Source organism: Cygnus atratus, chromosome 6, assembly GCF_013377495.2.
Source record: "Cygnus atratus isolate AKBS03 ecotype Queensland, Australia chromosome 6, CAtr_DNAZoo_HiC_assembly, whole genome shotgun sequence".
In the NCBI taxonomy this organism is placed as follows: Eukaryota; Metazoa; Chordata; class Aves; order Anseriformes; family Anatidae; genus Cygnus; species Cygnus atratus.
In genome coordinates this window covers 19043027-19063025 of record NC_066367.1, presented here as the reverse complement: position 1 = coordinate 19063025, position 19999 = coordinate 19043027, and the positions used below count along the sequence as shown (strand labels likewise).

General features: G+C 39.9%; 1 protein-coding gene across 1 annotated transcript in view; it reads left to right on the top strand.

Annotated features, from left to right (window-relative positions):
* The first annotated feature begins 986 nt into the window (after window positions 1-986).
* The window catches only part of ITGA6 (integrin subunit alpha 6), a 108301-nt gene continuing 89288 nt past the window's right edge, over window positions 987-19999 (top strand). The window contains exon 1 of the mRNA XM_050711387.1: window positions 987-1114. Within this exon, the coding sequence (XP_050567344.1) occupies window positions 1092-1114 (23 nt within the window). The 5' untranslated portion in view covers window positions 987-1091. The remainder of the gene's footprint in view (window positions 1115-19999) is intronic.

Genomic DNA, 19999 nt, shown 5'->3' with positions numbered 1-19999 from the left:
AAACCTGGAGAATAGGTACTTCTCTGCTGGTTAGCAAAGCTAAAATATATTACTATTTTATGTGACAACTATATGATAATGTGAGCCTTAGGAAAGGATATAATATGGGCTTTATGAAAGGGTATAATATATGAAAATGGTGAATCAATTCTATGGATGTGATAATTTTCAAATTTGTGAGCCCTTGACAAAGGGCTTGGAGATTTGTACTTTAATAGTATGGTTAATCAATAGGATATTAGTTTATATTTCTTTTACCTTCAGGCGGCCACGATGTTGTGCTATCATATTTGAATGAATCCTATTGAAATGGAAAATATTTCAGTGTGCCTTCTAGAGACTAATGAAGTATCACTGCTTGGCTGGAGGCTGGGGTCACCGGGCCAGCACAGTGACATTCAGTGACTATCTAGCCAGCTTGCAGAGCAACTGCTTTGTTTTTAATGAGATGTCACAATACTTGCACTATTTTGAGAAGGAGGATTCAGAATTGCTGAGCTTGTTTGCAACTTTTCCTTGCTTGCTTCTCTTTTTCTTACTTTTCATTTATGTCTTTTTTTAAAAATAAAAATGTAAGACTCACTGCATGCTGAAGATGCTTACTTTGTTCATGGCATAACAATGCTCTTCCTGTGCTGTGTGTGCATACTGAAGGGGATCCAGAGTCCAGGAGTGACTCACAATGCTTTTAACAAGCACCTGACTCACGGGTGTCTTTACCAGACTGTTTCCTAGGCTTGGTGGAGGCTGTTCTGCGAAAGAAATGTTCTTTGGGTGTGGTGCACTGTAAGAACTCATTCCTTGTCTCGTTCTTGTTGTGTCATTGCATCAGTTACTGAGATCATGAATTCATGTCTGAATTGCTTTGCTGTTTATGCAAATTAATGTTTCAGAAAACCAACATTTTGCTATTGGTTCAACGTATTGTATGACTAGGAGGGCTTGGTTGCTTTTAAGGAGCCTCAGGGTGTTTTAGTCTTCCCTTTGTGACAAGTTACTACTAGCCACCTTGATACTAGCTTTGTTATTGCATCAGATTACTGTGTGCAGAGCTGCAACCTTGGGATATGAATAAGACTCTCTAAAGCTTCATGTTCAGCTTGAATGTAATAAGGTGAAGAGGAAAAGAAATGGGAGAGTTTAGTTTGGGAAAGCTACCTGTATTTTGGGTGGTTTCTTAAGATTAAGCTGACTCGACTCTTAAAATATTTTAATTAGCACTTAACTAACCTCAGCATGTTTGGAAGGTTGATAATGGCTTGTCTTTTTCTTTCCCCACTGGCCCAGAGAGAATTTTTGTCTCTTTGCAGTGATGTCTAGCATGTAGCCCAAAGTAATGTCATTATTACAAGAATGAAAGGTGTGATGAAAGCTATTTGTGAAAAATGGCCATGGGCAGATGACCTTTTGTGAAATGTGAACTAGGTACAGGTTTTTGTTTGCAGATTCATATTTTGTAATGGGTACAGATTATCATAGGGCATGATTTCATAACAATTTAATATATTTTAAATTATATATATATATATTTAAAGTAAAATAGAGTATGCCTATCTTTCTGGTCAAGATTAAGGGAACTTTAGATATCTGAAGAATTTTGCAGGTGTGCTGTTCCTAACAACAAATATGACAGAGGCACATGTTTACCAGTGTTCACTACTTCATGCGCTTTGATTTTGGGCATTTATTTTTGTTCATCTTTTCAAAGGTGAAGCATGAGAACTGCAGTATTAGTCCTCAAAATGTATAAAACACAGGCGTGCTTTATGCAATGGATTTGCTTGAGTGTTAATTGTAGACAGAGCTGATAGTATTGCTTGAAATGAAGGTTGTCTGGCACTTCTCTGTAAAGGATAACTTCAGGTGCTTTTAACTTTGCCAAATTTTTAGTGTTTTGGACTGATATTTTCTGTATGATATATGCTTGAGAGTGAGAATATGTCTGTAAATTTTAGGAAAATTTGTTTTTCTGAATATGGTTCAAATCAGTTCTGTGTATCAGAATTTAGAACTTTATTTTTTTTGTATTAGGAAATAATGCCTGAAGAAGTTAGCAGAACATATGTTAAATGTAGAATGAAGGATGAAGTTCAGGAAATACCAGAGTTAAATTTCCCTGTGTAACTTGTGTCCAGTATTTTGGATGGAGAGAGTGACAGAGGCATCAATCACATGCTTGACATAAAGGGTAAAAATAATACTGCTTCTTCATTTAGTATTTGAGTATTCAGTATTTACAGAGGTAACAATGTTCCAGTAGTTTAATTAGAAACTTACAGCCTAATGAGTATGCAAAGAGTCCTGTGAGGCTGTGCCCACAGCTTTTCTTTGGGTGTGTCCTAGCTGCAGTCTGATCAACTCTTGTTGATGAGTCACTTTATTAGTTGTAATAAACCTAAGTGAACATAGATGATTATTCTCTGGTTTTACTTTTTAGCATGACAATCAGCCCTTGGTGGTATATGAACTTGAAACGATTACCTGGATGCAGTGAAATATTACTGATTTCTCTCCTCCTTACAATACATCCTGGCATGTTTTCATGTTGTTGGTTTAATACGTAATTGCCAGTAAGCTGTCCTGTAGTGACTTTCATACTATGCTTCTGTAATGAAAGTAGCTTGTGTATTCTGGTGCTACTCTGCTTAAAACAGAACATGAAACTGATTCATAGTTAAAAGGCTACCTTTATCTGTTGACTTAAACCACCCATTCTTTCCCACTATTATGCTAAAGTTACATCATTAAAGATGGTAGTAACTTTGAATCCATGAATGTCATGGTATGATTTCTGTAGCATGAACGTGTTACAAAGAGGTGTCTCGTACCTGCCCAAGATCTGAATGTAGATCCTGTGTTTCCAGCTCGGTACTACTGCTGCAGCAGAGTTCAGAAACCATTACATCTCTGCAACTTCTCTTCACCAGCCTCCAGCTGGAGGCAGCAGGTGCCAGAGGAGGCCATGGCTGCAGAGCTTTGCCTGCAGCAGGCTGGGGTGCCCAAGCCTCAGTGCCCCAGAGGTGGCAGCGGTAGCAGCCTCGCTGCTGCTGTCTCTCCCTTTTCTGAGCCTGGACAGTTCTCTTCTTACAGGAGAGTTGAGATGTAAGAATGTTCAGACTTCGGGTCAACTTGTAGGTTTTAAGTCCATGTGAATTTTTGGATCTTTGTTTATAAACTTGTTTATTTTAAATGTGAATAAAGGAAAAGCAGTGCTAGCATTGGTCTGTAGTTGTGCTTGCTTGCGTAGAAGAAATTGCTCATAAGCAAAGTCAGACCCCCATCAAGAAAATATATGATTCAGCAGAAGGTAGCATGAAATATCAGTGGGAGCAGCTTATATGACTGCCAGTAACAGAATTCCATTAGACAGATTCAAAAGTCTATGAGTGGAGCAAGAGGGGGATTCAGATTCCCAGTTTTCAGTAGGTGAAATGTCGCTCTAGATGTCAGATGTAACTGAGGAGAATACTTGAGGGGTCTGGAATAATTGTTTTAAGCCACTTCTGTGGTCTCTCTCTCCAGCAACCTCTTCTTATAGTGAAATGCGGCGGGGAGACCAGCATGAGGTGATTTAACTTACTAGTAAGTCGTGACCTACTTGAAACAGCAGGGCTAGGCATGGTGTACAGATTGACAGATGGTGGAGACAGTGCTAATGGCCTTGTAGACATCCAGGACATCTGTGCTAGCCCTAAACTTTAATGATCTCCAGACAAGTGGCTAACAGATTTGCGACAGTAAAGGCTGTTGGTTGTCACAGGGTGCTGAGCCGTTATCAGAATGGTTCAGAACTCCTCTTCCAATTTTTGTTAGTGTATGTGGGGGAAGTCCCTTGTGGAGCCTCATGAAAATGTATTCAAAAGTCTTGGGTATGGTATTTTTCACTGTGTGTGTGTTTGCAGTGTGTTCCCACAAGCATTGGCTTGTTTCTGTATCCTCTTTCAGTTGCTCTGAACACAAGCTGTGTCTCTTGTCTTCTGTGGTCTCAGACTAACATTTGAGGCTGGTCAGCCTTACATGGTAGCTGCTTGTGCAGAAGCAAGGAAAAGAAATAGTGGCTACATAAAAAACATTAGTGTTGGGTTCTGGTAATTAGGGTGACTGATTTCCCTGACACGTAGCAGGTTATACCATGCAGCTGTAGACTGTTGCCAGGAAATGGATTTTGCAGGCTTGGACTGTATTTTCCTATGTTTGCGAGACCAAACGGACAAGTTGTCCTCTAACATCCTGTGAGTGTGCAGGGAGGTAGTGCACTGTCTTGGGGGGCTATGAAATGGGATGTGACTGCAGCAAGTTGTAGAGTTCATAAAGGCTGGTGCTCATAGTGCAGCCCAACAAGATGAAATGATACTGGCAAGGGGAAATGCAAGTGCTAATCTTGCAGGTAGTGTGCAGTACTTATGGTGTTAGAAGTGCTTTAGGGATTAAAAACACTTTTTTTTTTTGGTGGATTTAGGAGATACTGAGAATAACACAAAGCTTTTTCTTTTTTCTTTTTTTTTTCTCTTTCTTTCCCCTCATAGCCAATTCGAATTTGCACTTTATCTGCAGTGGAATCTGAAATCCAACATCCTGCTGTATTGTATTGTCATACAAACAACTTCCTTATCAGTCTTGAGTCAAATAACCTCCTGTATTCAACAGTCAATGTTCATAACTGGATTCTAATTTCAAACTCAGAATCTTATTTCCTAAGAAGACTATCATGCTTTATCAGCTGAAATTATTCCTGTAAGACACAGCAGTAATTTGCTTCCACTGAGTATGCAGTGTTTCATTGTGACATTTTATTTTATGTTCCAAAGAAGTCAGCTGCACAGCAGGCATTGTAACTTGTAGGAGGAGTTTGAGTGGAACAGCTGACACGTTTTTGAAAGTCACATACATCCTTTAAAGACGGTAAAATTTTCATTCTGATGGCTTACTGCAGTGTTGTTCCCCACCCCACCCTAGTCTGGACATTGGACAGACATCACAGCTGCTGTGATAGCTATCACACAGTGAGTAATGAATGAAGTGGAGCAAAAGTGGGCCTTGCCCAGATGGTGGCACAGAAAACTCTCCCCTGCAAGTACTGACGGCACCTGGCATTCTCCGCCTTTGCCTCGGCAAACTCTGTAGGTTGTCAAGGTTTAAATAATTTCAATTTATGAGTTTATAACACAGATTTGTTGGCTTATGCTTTTTCTGAGTTTGCCTGCTGTGTCTGGTGACTTCTTTGCATCATGGATGCAGTGGAAGTATATCATATATATATAGAACAGTTATGCACTGCATTTAGGGTAGCGACAACTTTCTTAATGTGGCTTCATAGTTTTGCCTAAAAAAAAGTCTCTACAATTTTATCATAGAAAATGAACAATCTTTTCAAGACTACAGCAGAGCTGCTCTGACTTTGAGTGGTGAATCTGGCTTGATAGGTTAGTGGGTGGTGTCTGAGTGTGAGCTGGTGGTGGTACGTTTTTCTGAAAACTGAAATGGTGAAAGGGCTCGCTTTCTATGCCTCTGTCTTTCCTTCAAGCACTCAGCTTGTTAGCACTGATGGTAGCTTTGTGTGCTTGTCAAACTGCCATAACTTTTTTCTTTTGGAAGCAGGTAGTCATTTTAGCTGACAGCACACTGGTCTGTCATGGTGCCTGGACAATGTTGTTACATCTGGCTTTTTTTTTTTTTTTCAGGACTTCCAGTAATTTGTTTGGTACTTTTTTGCTCTGTGGCCTCACTTCTTTGTGGGCACTGAGAACACTGCTAGGGGATAGGTCTTGGTAACACTGTTTTTGAGCAACATTTTCTATTCATGGCAATTTCTAACAACTTCAGAGAAAGCAACAAGTCTGGACCTGAGTTACAACACATCAGTAGGGAGTTTATTCCTGAGCTGTAAGCCAGCTCATAAGTATGAGCATAGAGAAGCCGTAAGAGCTATTTCAGTCTTTCTAGACCAACAGTGGCTGTAACTCAAAGGCAAGGGGATGAACGTAGACGTCACTCCCTTCTCCTCATACCTCTCCTGCTCTCCCCCAGTAGCTTCCCTCCTCCAACTGTTTTCAACCCAGGGGATTTCCAGACCTTAATGTACATTGTCTGTCTAGCAGTACTTGGCAGGCTCCATTCCACATACATTTGCTCCCCAACACCGTCCTGAGCACACTCAAACATCTCCAGGGCATGGTTTGGCTCAGATCTCAACAGTTTGTGTGAGGAACTTCTGTGCACGTTTGTTCTGAATTGGTTCCTGATGGCTTCATTTGCTGGACCCTATCTGCAATATCAGAAGAGACTGTGAGCATTATTTTCCACCCTCTCCGTCCTGCTTTCCATGTTTTTTGCCACTTTCTCTTGAAGCCATCACTTTCCCAAGCTGAAAGATCATAACCTGCCTGGCTGACCCACACCTCTGATCACCCTTGCTGTCTTGTTTGAACACTTCATGTGCTCAGACACGGGGACATAGCATTAAAGGTCTGGACAAAGCATGGATTCATTCAGTAGTATAATATTGTTTACTTTCTGTTCTTAATAACTCAACTGATTTTTGGTGGCAGCCAAGGACTGAGATGATGTTTCCAAGGACCTATCATAACCCTAGGTCATGCTTTTTTGAGAAGTAATAGTTGATTCATGCGAAGTGAGAGAATATGATCATTTTCTGCAGTAATGATATTAGTCATACCTATTTTGAAGGGAGTGTGGACGTAGTAATTTAAAAACAACCATCTGGATATTCTGCAGTCTTTTTGAAGTGACTTGCTCAGGTATTCCTATAAAAACAATACTATACAAATCCGCCATCACTATGACATCTCGGATATATCTTCATACTGTTTTGTTTATGAAACTGCATTTTTCCTTTTATTGTACTTGTCCAGGCTGTTAGACACAATCTAGCAATTGCATTCTGTTATGCTATATGTTTGAATAACAAAAGGAGCTACTGTTATATGTCTCAGCCAGTGGATGTGAGCCTGATAAGCTTCACAAGCACTCTTTTTGCATATCAGCTCTAGAGAATCTCTCATATTCATACAATGCTGGAAATTTATGCTTGACTGCATCTAGTGGGAATATTAGAAACATTTATGTTATGGGAACACCTGCTGAGTGATAGGCATGAACTTGGAGTTGCTTTTCCTATAGGCTTGTATGATGGGCTTAAGCTCTAGGGTATTTATTTCTAACTGTACTTGTAAACTGTGCCTTGATGAATGGAGGCTCAAAAGAAGCTTCCTGTACTGGCAGACTGTCATCTTGAAGATTTAGAGCTTGAAATGCTGACAGCTACTCCCTGAAACCATTGGCTTCTGGTTGCAAGGTTGTTCCTTAGTTACTGCTGTCCATTGCAGGTAATACCAATTTGATATGAGTGGTCAACATGGCAGGATAACAAACATGCGATTAGGTGGAGAATTTGTGGATTGAACAATGATTAATAGGTATTTGTCCCTCCTTCTACCTGAAACGCATATATACTTCAATAAATTTGAAGTATATAATTATAGTAAATCATTGTGCTTCTATGAATGGTATGTTTTTAATTTGTTTCAACTATTTAGTTGCTACTTACAAGCTTGATTGAACTGGAAAGAAATATTTTGGAAACCAAGGAAGGGGGTTTCATCACAGGGAAAAGTGGTAGGTCAGAATTTAGTAAGGATGGCTAACGTTTGTGAGAGAGTAGTTAAGGGAAAAAGGTACACAAGTAGAAAAACTGAAAACTAGTTAGGGATGCATGGAGAGCCCTGGTGGCATATATGTAGCCAGCTTTGAGCGGCAAAGAAATGCATGCACTTGTTCTGTGTCTATCATTCTTTCTTTTTCTTCCCTTTGGTCCCCTGTAACTCTTGATCCTATTGGCTGCAAAGTTTAATACAGAGCAAGATGTCTCAAATATATTTAAGTTCCTACAAATTTCATGGAAATCAGCAGCTGGGTAGAAAAAAAAAAGCCTGCAACTGAATAGAAGAAAACCAGCCTGATTAGTGTTCCCACTGAGAAAGGGCAACTACATCTTTTCTACCAGTCACCTCTGCCAGGCATCAGCCAGCTGGTCAGTGAGCACTCACGTCTCGCACCCGCTGGTCAGCCATGGAAGATGCATCGTTTCCCAGATGTCACTTGTCTGGTTGAACAGGGTAGGGTGAGTGCTAGGGGATAAGAGGGCTGAGAAGCCTAGAATGTGTCTGTAGGAAACCAGGTTTCCGGACGTGTCGTTTTGAGAACATAATGGTCAGGTCCCACATGATGGTATGGGAGAGGTTGCTAGAAAGTACCACTGGAGCTCCTGCTCTCATTTGAAGGAGGAGGAGTGGTCACTGTGTCTTAGTGATTAGTGATTGCAGTGATGTCAGCCAGTTCATGTGTGATGTGCATTTGGCTTTCATCAAAGAAAATGATATTTATCTAGATATGCAGTGATACGAAATACTTCCAATCTGTCTCCATCTCTTTGTGGAGACACTGCCAAAGGAAGGATGGAGAAATGGAGAAAAAGGAAGCAAATGTTGCCATTAGCACTTTTTGTTTGTTTGTTTGAGAGTATTTTTTTAAATGCTTTTATTGAGTTCTTCTAAGATCTCATTTTTCTAACACTTGAATGTACGCTAATTCACTTTTATTTCAGTAAATAATCACATTTGGGGAGGAAAAAGAAACCCTTCCTCTTTTGTCATTTATTTTATGTTTAAGGTTGCTTGGCCAAATGTTTATGCTTCTTTATAGCCCTGAGTTAGAGTTTTGGGATATTCATAGTAATGTGAATTAAAAAGAAAAGATGTGACTGTGGGTTGAAAAATTGAAGTATGTTATCTCTCATTACCTAAGGCCTGAATGGATGCCAACATTAAAAACCTCCAGAATATGAGCCAGTATTTGTCCTGTGGGTAAATGTGAACTTGCTAGATATATTACTATATTCTGGGATTTCAACATTGGGAAGACTTAATTAGTTTGTTCTTTATCCATTTCATGTCATTTTTGGAATGATAAATGCTTTTTCCCCTGTTTGGTTTCTCCTTCCTTTTAAATCACCTCACAGCTGTCCAGCTCTGTAATACATAACTTTCTCATGGCAGTAAAACTGTTGAAAACTTGTTAGACACACTGTGTCTAACACTGTCCCTTCCTCCCCCTCACAGACGGGTAAAACAAGGAGATAATTAGCGTAGTGTCAGGCGTTAGCTTTCAGGATACTGCAGTATTATTTTAGGATGTGGTGAATTTAAAAATATATATATTCCTTCTCATATAACTTAAAGGCTCACAAATCTGTGGGTTGAATAGTGAAAAAGACCTGTAAACTGAACAAGTAGGAAACAACAATCTGTTCTTAAAATGAACACCCCAGTTGCACAATTTGAAGACAGTCTCAGAGGCTCTTGTCTGGAAATAATAACAAAGTACTAAGAAATCTGGCCTGTGTAGTTCCAAGGAAATGCATGCTCCATATTATCTTGATGTAACTTTTCTGTGTGACCACTCTTCACGGCATCACAATATTTCCTTATTCTCTGTTCAGTTTACCCAGGTAAACGTGCCTTCATTGAGTGGTATATTGGTGATGGTCTCAAATAAAGAGAATGGAGGGGAAAAGAAAACTCTAGTAAGCTCATAAATTATTTGAAGAACTGAGAGGAAACCAGACTGAAGATTTCCGAAGTGGAAAAAATGACCAAAATGACCTCTGTTGCTGTTCTGGTTCAGGGGCTCTAACACAGCATGCATTTTCACCCTGCAGTGTTGTCATGTTTGTGCCAAGATGCCAGTTAGTAAAATCAGCCTAGTGCATGTTCCTGTCCCCGTTGTATGTGATGAACTGGGAATTGTGCTCCGCTGGAGAGAGGGAGCAAACCTGGTGGCTACGGCAGAGGCTGTGGTGGCTCCTGGCCATGCTACGGTGCTTGTTAGTCTGCTCTCATGTGGGGTGCGTAACAGTCACACTGCTGACAGTGATCCTTATTGCTGTGGTCTCACTGGTGGTGTTGTGATCTGTGAAATGATGGCATTGATGCCGGCTTTTATCAGCAGGGTCAAATCAGGAGATTATTGCCAAGCACTTGGGAATATCTGTGCAAGTACATGTGATATTGTTCCCTCAGATACCTTTAGAACAAGTGTGATTATAATCAAGAGGTTACTCTGGCTTGCAGATTTATACCTGACGGTTCCATATAAAGGTATGCAAACTTGTGTTACATGAAATATTAATGCAATTCCTTTTATGGTAATTTATCTTGGAAGTTGGAAGGCACAGTTTATGTTAATTACAAACTCATACATGTGGGAAGAGGACTAAACGTACTAACGATTAACATAACCTGGGTGAGAGATGGCTTGCTTGCATGTGTGTCCTATGCAGTGATGTATTTCAAACTACAAAGGGATTTTAAGCTTAAGATTATAAATTTCTGCAGAAGGTTAGCACTGGTAGGATTAACATGTACTGGTTAATGATGGGGCTCAAGTATTTTTACAGTGGAATGACTTCATCTTTGATACCTATAGCGTTCTATAAACATGGCTGTACCTTTCTCATTTGGAGCTTGGAGAATGTTTGAAAAATGCCATGTGATGGAAAACAAGAGTCTGAATTTCCAAGTGCTATGATTGCCTATGCTTACCCAACATTTTACTGGGGAAAAAAAGCACGTTGCAAAACCAAGAATCATTTGTTTAGCAGAATCTTTACATTGTAATTTTCAAATTCATTTAGCAAAGAGATGAAATCACTGAGAATTGATGGATTGTACTACAGTACAAGTGTACAGAAAATGCCCTCCCATTATTCAGTGATAAGCTATTGTAGGCTTATATCCCCCGTTAGGGAATGTCTGCTCCTTCCCTAGACAAGTGAGCAAAAGGCATAGCATACAGTATGTCTAACGTGATCGTCTCTGCACTGGGTTCCTGTCTTACAGCTAAGTCAAGGTGTCAAGGCATTGAAGACTATTTTTTTTGGGGGGGGGGGGGAGGGGAGGTGGAAGTGGAGTTAAGCTTGATGTTATGGTTTCTTGTGGTTAAATCTTAAGATGGTGTAGCACTTCTTTCAACAATAGAAAAATGGCTTCATGTTCATGATTGTGCTCACATTTGGCTAACTCAGCATTGCACAGTCAAATGCCCTTTATTCTCATTCAGTAATATAGAACGTATGTATCTGCTGTTTTAATCTTCTTTTTGAGGTTTATGCTGTCATTGACCACAACCATAAATTTCATTAATAAATTTCTCACTTACTGAGTCATGATCCCCCAAATTAGCTATGTGACCTTATGCTACTTCATAGGTCTTAAAATGCTTGAAACATAAGGTCATAGTCATGATCAGAGGTAAAGACATTTTAAACAGCAACTGGTCCAAGCTGACAAAAGTCATGCTATGTAATTGTTCTAATTGGCAACAATAACAGAAAAACATCTAAGCAAGGGGCATTGCTAGAGAGAGATGTAAAAGGATTTTATGTATGCTAGGCCAGCAGGAACAAGTTTTAACTGAGAGCAACAGAAAATCCATACAAGACTGGCAAATGTTTGATTGTGATAAGGAGATGGGTTCTGCTCTGAAGTGGTGCTCCCTTTGCTCTCACTCCAGTCTCAACTTACAGGTTTGTCTTTTGTAAAACACTGTATTTCTTTGTGCATAGTAGGGAATGGAGTAGAAATATTAAAGGTACTAACTTTTTTAACAGTGAAGCAGAGCCTTATAAAATTTTCTGCAAACTACTTAAAATCTGTGCCATCTTCGAAGAATTATGATTTTAAATAGTAAAGAACAAGCACATTCAATGAGAAATCTGAAACTGGTACTCAAATCACTGTCAAGTGAAAGAGGAAAAACTAGCCCTAACTTTGATTTCTTAATAGAAACAGTTGATAGAAATGCTTTATTGACCTCCACTATTTCACTGATGTAAAACTAGTAAGGAAAAAGCAAGCAGGTAAAAACTTTGTGCTTTCTTGTGTTGAAGGCAGAGTTCAGCCGATTGATGCTGTATGAGCTGATGTCCAGGGCTACTCTTCAGCAGCTTCTTTGCATGGATGAGTTCTTCAGTTTGCAAGTTAGGTTTTCCTAAAACATTATTAATATACTTAACAGCACTGCTGACACAGTAGAGTGACATTATATGGGCTGGGACACTGTTTATCACGTGTATTTGAAAGATTAATGTGTATTTGAAAGATCAATGCTTCTGAACCTCAGAGTGATTTAGCTTAACATGACAGCTGTGGAGGAAGAGCTAGCTCCATAGGGCAGACAGGAAGTGAAGATAAATGACTGGAAACAAACAAAAAACTCCTAAAAGCAAACAAACAAAAATCCCCAAGCCCCAGACCAAAAATCCACCTTTGAAGGAGGGATGGGGGGACATACCAAACCCAAACCTCTGTATCTTAAACTTTAATTTCTTCTATTTTATTGGTATTTTGCAATGTAGGGTGTTTTTTTTCTTTCAACCTTTCTTAACCTGGAAGAAATAAATTTTAGTTGGGTGAATTTAAAGAGACACTGCTGATATTGTAAATTGTATCATCAGTATTTTATCTTACAAGAGAATGTAATTTTAGATGAACCTAAGGAATGACACTCAGCCACTTAATTGGCACACTGTGCGCAGCAGACTGTATGCACTAAAGGTTACAGTGAGGTCTGCTGCTATAATTATCATTGACCAAAACAGACTTGTCATTTAATCAGCACCATGAGAAATAATGTTCCTAGGTTAAAGGACTGTCATTTTTCAAGAATGATGTCAATAAGGAATGAAGACTGTTTACAATTTTACAGTCTGCCTGGTCTCTGACATGCTTGAAATCTAATAGGGTTGGATCATTTAAGTATGAAAAAGAACTGTATTCAATACTCATTCCTTAAAAAAAAAAAAAAAAAAAAAAAAAAAAAAAACTAAATTTAAATGTAATTTTAGGACTTGGTTACATTCTAGTGATCTTTTTATTTTTTTTTAATATAAACTTCTGAAGGACTGAAGAAAAATAAATTCTGGAAGTGCAGGAGTGCCCCTATACTGGCAGCTGAGATAATTTGAGGTGCCAATTTCATGGCTGTATAAACTTAGGAAGAGATGGGCTATGGCAGCTGAAGTCCTTAACACGTTTCTTAGCTCTAAAATGTGCTTCCTCCCTTTCATAGGGTTCAGGTCTGGTTATGATGAGAAAATTCCAAAAAGCTTCTCACTAGATACTTTCTAGCAGTGAGGTAAAGGGTTGACAGATAACTTGAGGCTAGGATATGTAGGCTTGAGAAAACTTGTACTGTGACAAATGTCATGGAGTGTAGAAATACAGTTCAAAAAGACAGTTACTTCTGTCTTTGAACAGAGGGCATTAGGAGGGAAAAGAGTTGGAGAATCTTCTGCCTCTTCATGGCTGTATCCATAGGCCCTGTGCAAATGGGATCTCCGACTGTTAATGAACTGAAAACCTTTTAAGTGGCTACTTTATCATTTTGTGGCATGACTTGGTTTGTGTAAAAGGGACAAATGTAAACATCTGAAAAATGAGGCTGCATCTTTGTGTGTTTTTGTTTGTTTTCATAACCTGGGATAATGAGCATGATAGTTTTCTGAAAGTGGAAACACAGGGGAGGGGGCACATTACCACTGCATACAGAAAACCCTTGCTGTGTCTTCCTGGGAAGCAGCCTCGGGGTGCTGAGCAGCAGAGCCAGTGTGCTCCAGTGACCCCCTTGCAGTGTCCCGATGCAGGCCCCAGCAGGCAGGAATCGGGCCGTGCTGCCACGTTTACAGCACAGGGCTGCCGTTGCAATCCTCTTCTCCTGCCACCCCTCTGGAAACCTGCGTCTGCCCCTTTGTTGTTGCTGCCCTTCCTTTCATGTCCCCCCCTTCCATTTGCAAACGATGTCTGTGTTTTTGTCCACTTGCCATAGCAGGATAATCTCTTGGCTAGAGAGCAAGACCCGTGGGGCAGGGATTGGCCCTACTGTGACTCCTTGATGCAGCCATCAGCAGAGCAAGACACTGGATTAGTGTAATGGTGTCTTGGTGTGGAGTGGAGGCTTTGCTGTGGATCTCCAGAATGAAAAGCACCACCTCTGCTGTTCTCAAGAGTTAAGTGCAGGGGCTGTCAGGCTTGCATCCTCCTCACATGGCTGGCTGTGTGGCTGATTGATGGCTGTATTCTTGCAGTGTTCACAATAGCACTGGCACCTAAGGGGCTGCTCCAAAGGGATGATGCAGGAAAGCTGGAGTGCTGCAAATTCTTTATCTGCAGTGTGGGAAAAGTGTGGTTCCTTGCACTTTCACCCCTGAGCATTATATATAGCCTGTCCCCAACCCGTCTTTTTACCTATTTTGGATAGTGTCTCAGTGAATCTCAAGTTACTTTCCTTTACTCCCATCTGATTTTCAAATCAACTGAGAGATTCAGGATGTGGTAGGGAAAGATCTTAAACATTCACAATGAGCTCTGCTTTCCAACTTGCAGTGAGCTAGAAATACGTATTTAAGACAAAAGATGGAAATGCTACAAATGGTCGGTAAATGCCCATGTTCTCTTTTTCAGGAAACGCGCTTTGGCTTACATGTCCCTCTTGGTGCAGAGTTCCCCAGCAGTCTTGCAGGACAGTTTGAAAGTGATTACCTTGGTAACGCCACTTCCCACACTTCCCACGGCCAAAAAAGCTTCAGGCAGCTTGCCTTAGTATTGCCTTTGTGCTTGGTGCTCGTAACAATTACGGAGTAAGTCCCTAATTATCCTCCTTCACAACAACTTTCCTTCTCTCCTGCTGAAGTGGCTGAAAGGGTGAAGTGAATAGAATAAAACAAGGATTTACATTTCTGAAGCTTGTTCAATATCAAGTCTTGATGACAAACTAAAATGCGTTACAAAAGAAAAATGTTTTGATTATCAGTTTCCTGTGGCTACATCCTCCTGTTTAATGCTAGTGTACACACACAGTCTTCCTTTAAGTCTCAGATGGGAATATGACTGTGATGCCAATTAAGACTATGATGCTAAAACTGCTAGGGTGTGGGTAAGCAGGAGGAAGGCAAAGTGGTCATCTGTTTTTTCATTTCTCCTCATGGTCTGGTTTTTCAGGTGTTGAGTATCCAAAACTATATGGAGGTCAAGGAAGTTGTAGATACTTAATATTTCCAAAAGCCAGGTATTAATTCTGCTATGTCCTATTTGGAATGTGACAGGCTTGCCTGTGTCACGGGAACTGTAGTCATTGTGTCTTGCAGCGAGGCTGACAAATATCATTTTGTCCCAGGATTATAAAGCTGTAGTTCTATAAAGAAAGCCACAAAGGTGTGGAGGTACAGGTCAAGCGATTGTTAGCTCAGAGGCTGTAGCAGGATTGCAGTGGCTCCTCTTAGTCCTGTCTTGCCCTGTTTCAGTTGACATTAGATACTTTCTTCACTTTTATTTGTGACTGTTCTAATTGCTTTGCAGTTGAGTTCAAGGATTTGCCATGTTAATGATAATAAAAACACACAGAAGTAGCTCTTGCAACTGAGGAAAATGCTTTTGCACATTATAGACCTTGATGTTTCATCATGTTTAGATGATTGTAGCAGAATACAGATTTGTGTTTCCGGATCTACTGGAGATACTGCTAAAGAAAACAGGGACGTGTTTTGTTAACATAGGATTGTACTGTTTACATAGGTAATCTCCAGTATTATGACAAAAAATCTGTTAGTATTTGCTAGAAAAAATAATGCTTGTCTTTATGTTATTAGGAAGGCATATGACTCTGTTAGGGAAGCAAAGTGACTATTAAACACTTCATCTGTTGATGGAAGTTCCATGTTCAATTGTGATGTGTCAAGTATGAATGTAAAAGATCTGCCATTCCACAATAGCTGTCTACAACATGTCCTGATGACAGTGAAGCCAAATTAATCTGCTGTATGCCAGTCAATATTTGCAATTGTTTAGAGAGTTTTCCTGATGGACATCTATATAAATAGTGGCTCATTGTCCCTTAAGCGGATGTCACCTCCTGAGAGACATAATCTCCCAGGGGGAAAAAACAATCACGTCAAACCTATCATCAGTCCATATACTGAGGGACATTCATTTTCTTTTTGTTTCACTATAAATACCTATTCCGTGTATGTGACACTTCTTTTCCTTCTTTTTCTAATGTACAGTTGCAATTGTCTAGCTTCTCCTGTTTTTTTCTCAGCAGAGTTTGGGGTGGTCACATTTCACACATCAAATCTTTCATAGAAAGCAGGAATAGATGTGTGTGTAGGGTACCTCTTTTAGTGTACAGCTATTCATGTAAATTAACAATTCTTGTTTTCCCTCCCTGTGAAATACAAATCCAAATTTTAAAAACAAAACTGTACAACAAAAATGGTAAGATACTAAATGTTTCTGTGAAATTGAAGAATGTGAATGGATTTGGACTAGTTCCTAACTGTAGTTTACAATGCAAATATTGTATAAAAGGGCCACCAGTATATTCAACTCATCTGTAGCAGCTCCCCTGACTTCTAAGGTCTTCTGACAAACAATTCTCATGCTGACAAGAGCCAGCTGTGCTCTTTCTGATTGTAACCTAGGCATCTGTAAGTCACCAGGCTGTTCAGTATTGAAACTTGCTTACATAGAGCAGCAATAGGTGACGTATTCTTGTATGCAAGCATTTATTTAGGAAAGAACAATGTTTAGTTAAGTGTCTCACGGTGCACTTTAGCAAATTTCTCTGCCTTGGTAGATTACTGATGGATTTAGCTCTATGCTTGTCAACTATTGTGCTCCACATAAAATAAGTAGTAGCTTCACATTCTATGAATGTTCTTTTGAAAAATTATCCAATTAAATGCCTTTGCTCTTCAATATCTTTGTGAGACAAGTTTTGCTTCTGAATCTCAGTCTTAATTTTAAAATTAGTTGTTTGAACAGTCCTTTGAGAGATTTCCTCATCTACACAAATGAATTTAATTTATAGCAGAGTGGGGTTGGTCCTCCAGAAGGAAGGACATATTTCTTCTATAAGAAGCAAAGAAATAAGCAAATTAAAACAAGGAAAAGCTCTATTTTGGCTGTGCTTACTAATTAGAATTAAAGAAGAATTAAAAGGCAAAATATGGGCAGGAGAAGGGAGACTAGTTTGATTTGCTATTTAGCTTCAGTTTGTAACTAGTTTTCTGGCTCACCACTAAGACGACCTCTCCCTGCCCCCTTAGGGGTGAGTGGGGGTGGAGGGAATTTGGGAGTCACAGATGATGTGAAAATATTAGCTTTAACCAGCAACAAACCAGTTACTCTATTACTTTCAGTGCCTAGGAGAGGAAGTAACCTTCTGTTAGCCCAAAAACAGATGGAGAAGGAAGAACCAGAATAGCGTTGGGATGCTTTAAAATGTCCTGAAATCATACTTTATCTTCTGTCATGAACAGTTCAAGCTTTAGGAGAATAAATTGTGTCCCAACAAGTTTGCCTGTTGGTCTGTGACCCCAGTAGCATCCAGTGCTGGGATGGTTGTACTCAGCCTCACATGCTGCCAATGCTGGACTGCCAGCCACCGTGCCAGGCTCCTGCTGCTTGTGGGAGCAGGGCTCGGTCGTGCTGTCGCTGCCTGACCTGCTGTGTAATGCCTTACAAGTCTCTGGGTCGCTTCTCTCGCTCCTGCTTGCCTGTCCCGTTCACCATTCAGAACTTCCAGAGATGCCTGAGGATTTCACAAACAGGCTATGTGAGGGAAAAGTGTTGTTGGTAGAAAATTCTGTTCCAAAGTGGGCATTTTCTGTGGCAGAGGAGCATGATTTCTTCTTGTCTGTGCCTTGTGATGCTTATCTCTGTTTGGGGATATTTTTGCAACGATTTTACTTACAATATCTGGTAACTGAACAGTCCTTTAAAAAAAAAAAAAAAAGAAAAAGAAAAATTACACAGCTAATGCTGGCTTCTTTGTGTGTACATGTCTGTGCATATATGAGATTTTTCTTTGTTTAAAGCTAGTCAGGAAACAATTATTAAAGAAAAACTTAAAATAAAGGAAAGCTTGTTTGTAGCTTGATTATATGCAGAAGCCTCTGGAACATAGCAGAAGTGGCAGAACAAATAGACAGGAATGAGACTGGATCGCTAAATAATTATAATGCGTTTGAAAGTAGGGTAGTTCACAAGTAAGTACTGTGCTGTGTACACAGGACTTGGACGTTCTGTGGTGGTGCCATGATATTTGTGATGCCAGCTCAGCTGTGCAGTGCTGTCAGTATTGTAGTGTTGGGAACACTAAGGCCTCTCAGCACCCCTGCAAGTCGAGGATGTGCTGCCCTGGACAGACAGCTGAGGGACAGGGGATTGAAGCTTGTTCAGGGCTACCCAAGAAGTCCATCTCTTCAGTTCCAGTGCTTATGTTGCAAGAATTCATCTCCTATTGCAATGCTGGTGAATTCTTCTGTGTGCTTGACTCCTGAACAGCTGATATATAAAAGAATAGCTCTGCAGGTTTCCATGGGTGACATAGCATATTTAGAATAATCCTTGCAGAGAGTTTTGATTCCGGTCCAGATACAGTAGCAGGTAGGGCTAGAGGAGGAATTGGTCTGCAATGCACAGCAGTAGAACTCTCTGGAGTCAGGTTAATAGCTTCAGTCCATGAATGCCCATTTCCTGAATCCACTCCTGGCTCATCTGCAAGAAGTTTTATTGCCTCAAGGACTGTGCTGATTTGTACTGCATTATCAGCAGCTCTTTGCAGCTATATCCAAAGACTCTGTGTGCCTCATTTCAGAAAACCCTGTTTCAAAGCAGGTAAAATGGTAACATTTTGGAACAGACATAGTTGATCAAAAGCCATATTAAAATGCTTTATAAACAATGATAGTAATCTTACATATTTTTTCTCTTGCTATTACTATGTTGTTGAACTATTATTACTATAATAGTTCATATAATGTTGGACTAATATTACTATTTTGTTTACTATTAAAAGGGAGAAATCTGCATCACAGCTAGTTGGTGTGTGACATTCTAGGATATACTAGCTGCTAGGTCATGGCCCTAGTTGAGGCAGAGACAGGTCTCTCAGAAGTGGCTTTTATTAATAAATGCACTTAAAGGCAATATTCCTACACTTCAGCATTTTTTGTTGGTTTGCCTTCTGCCCCTAGTATTAAAGGAGATGGCCAAGACAATTCTGGGTAATACCCTGTTTCTGGTGTTTCTTGGATGTCAATAATATTTCTCTGTGATGCAGCCTCAGGGATTGCCGTATCTCCACCCAGGAGCCTGCGAGGAACGCATTGGATAATGACAAACTGCAGTGCACTGTGCTTAGAGAGCTAATGAGGTGCTTTGTTCTTCAGTGTCAGTGTCTATTTCACATACACCTTTCATATAAAGAAGTGAAGAGTTTTAACTAGCATTGCATGCATCTAAAAGGAAGTGTGAATTGCTGATGCAAGTGTAGGTACTAATATCCAAACTGTAATGATTTCATGATGTCCTCCAAACTTGCCATCAGACTGTCCTTGGGGGAAATGGGCATTTTGAATGTAATAAAGGAAATTACCAGAGGGAATTGTGAATGCCCTTCTGAAAGGGTGTCAATAATGATGCTGTGCCTGGTTAGAAAGAATAGGGTTGTGACAGTTATAAAGGCACGTCTCAGAATGTGCTTTTCCTTGGCGCTAAGTACCTCTATTGAATGCTAAAGGCTGCATTTCTTCAAGGTGACTGTAATCATATGGTAAGTGTGCAGGAAATATAACTTTAATTTTGTCCTTTTTTTCTATGTATTAATAATAAAAAAAAAAAATCTCATGCTACTTAAAAGGCTGGTATTTTCAGACCACAACTCTGGGAATCAATGGGGAAAATGTGTATTTAAGAAAATGATGCTTCTAATATTATTACAATGGCAGATCAGCTCTTGAAAAAGTTGAACATTACATGTGTAAGAGGTTGCTGTTCTGAATGCTATAAAATGCACCAACTTGCTCAAGCTGTCTCTTCTGTTGCATAGACTTGCTGAATGCTCATCCTTGCTGTGTCCACTC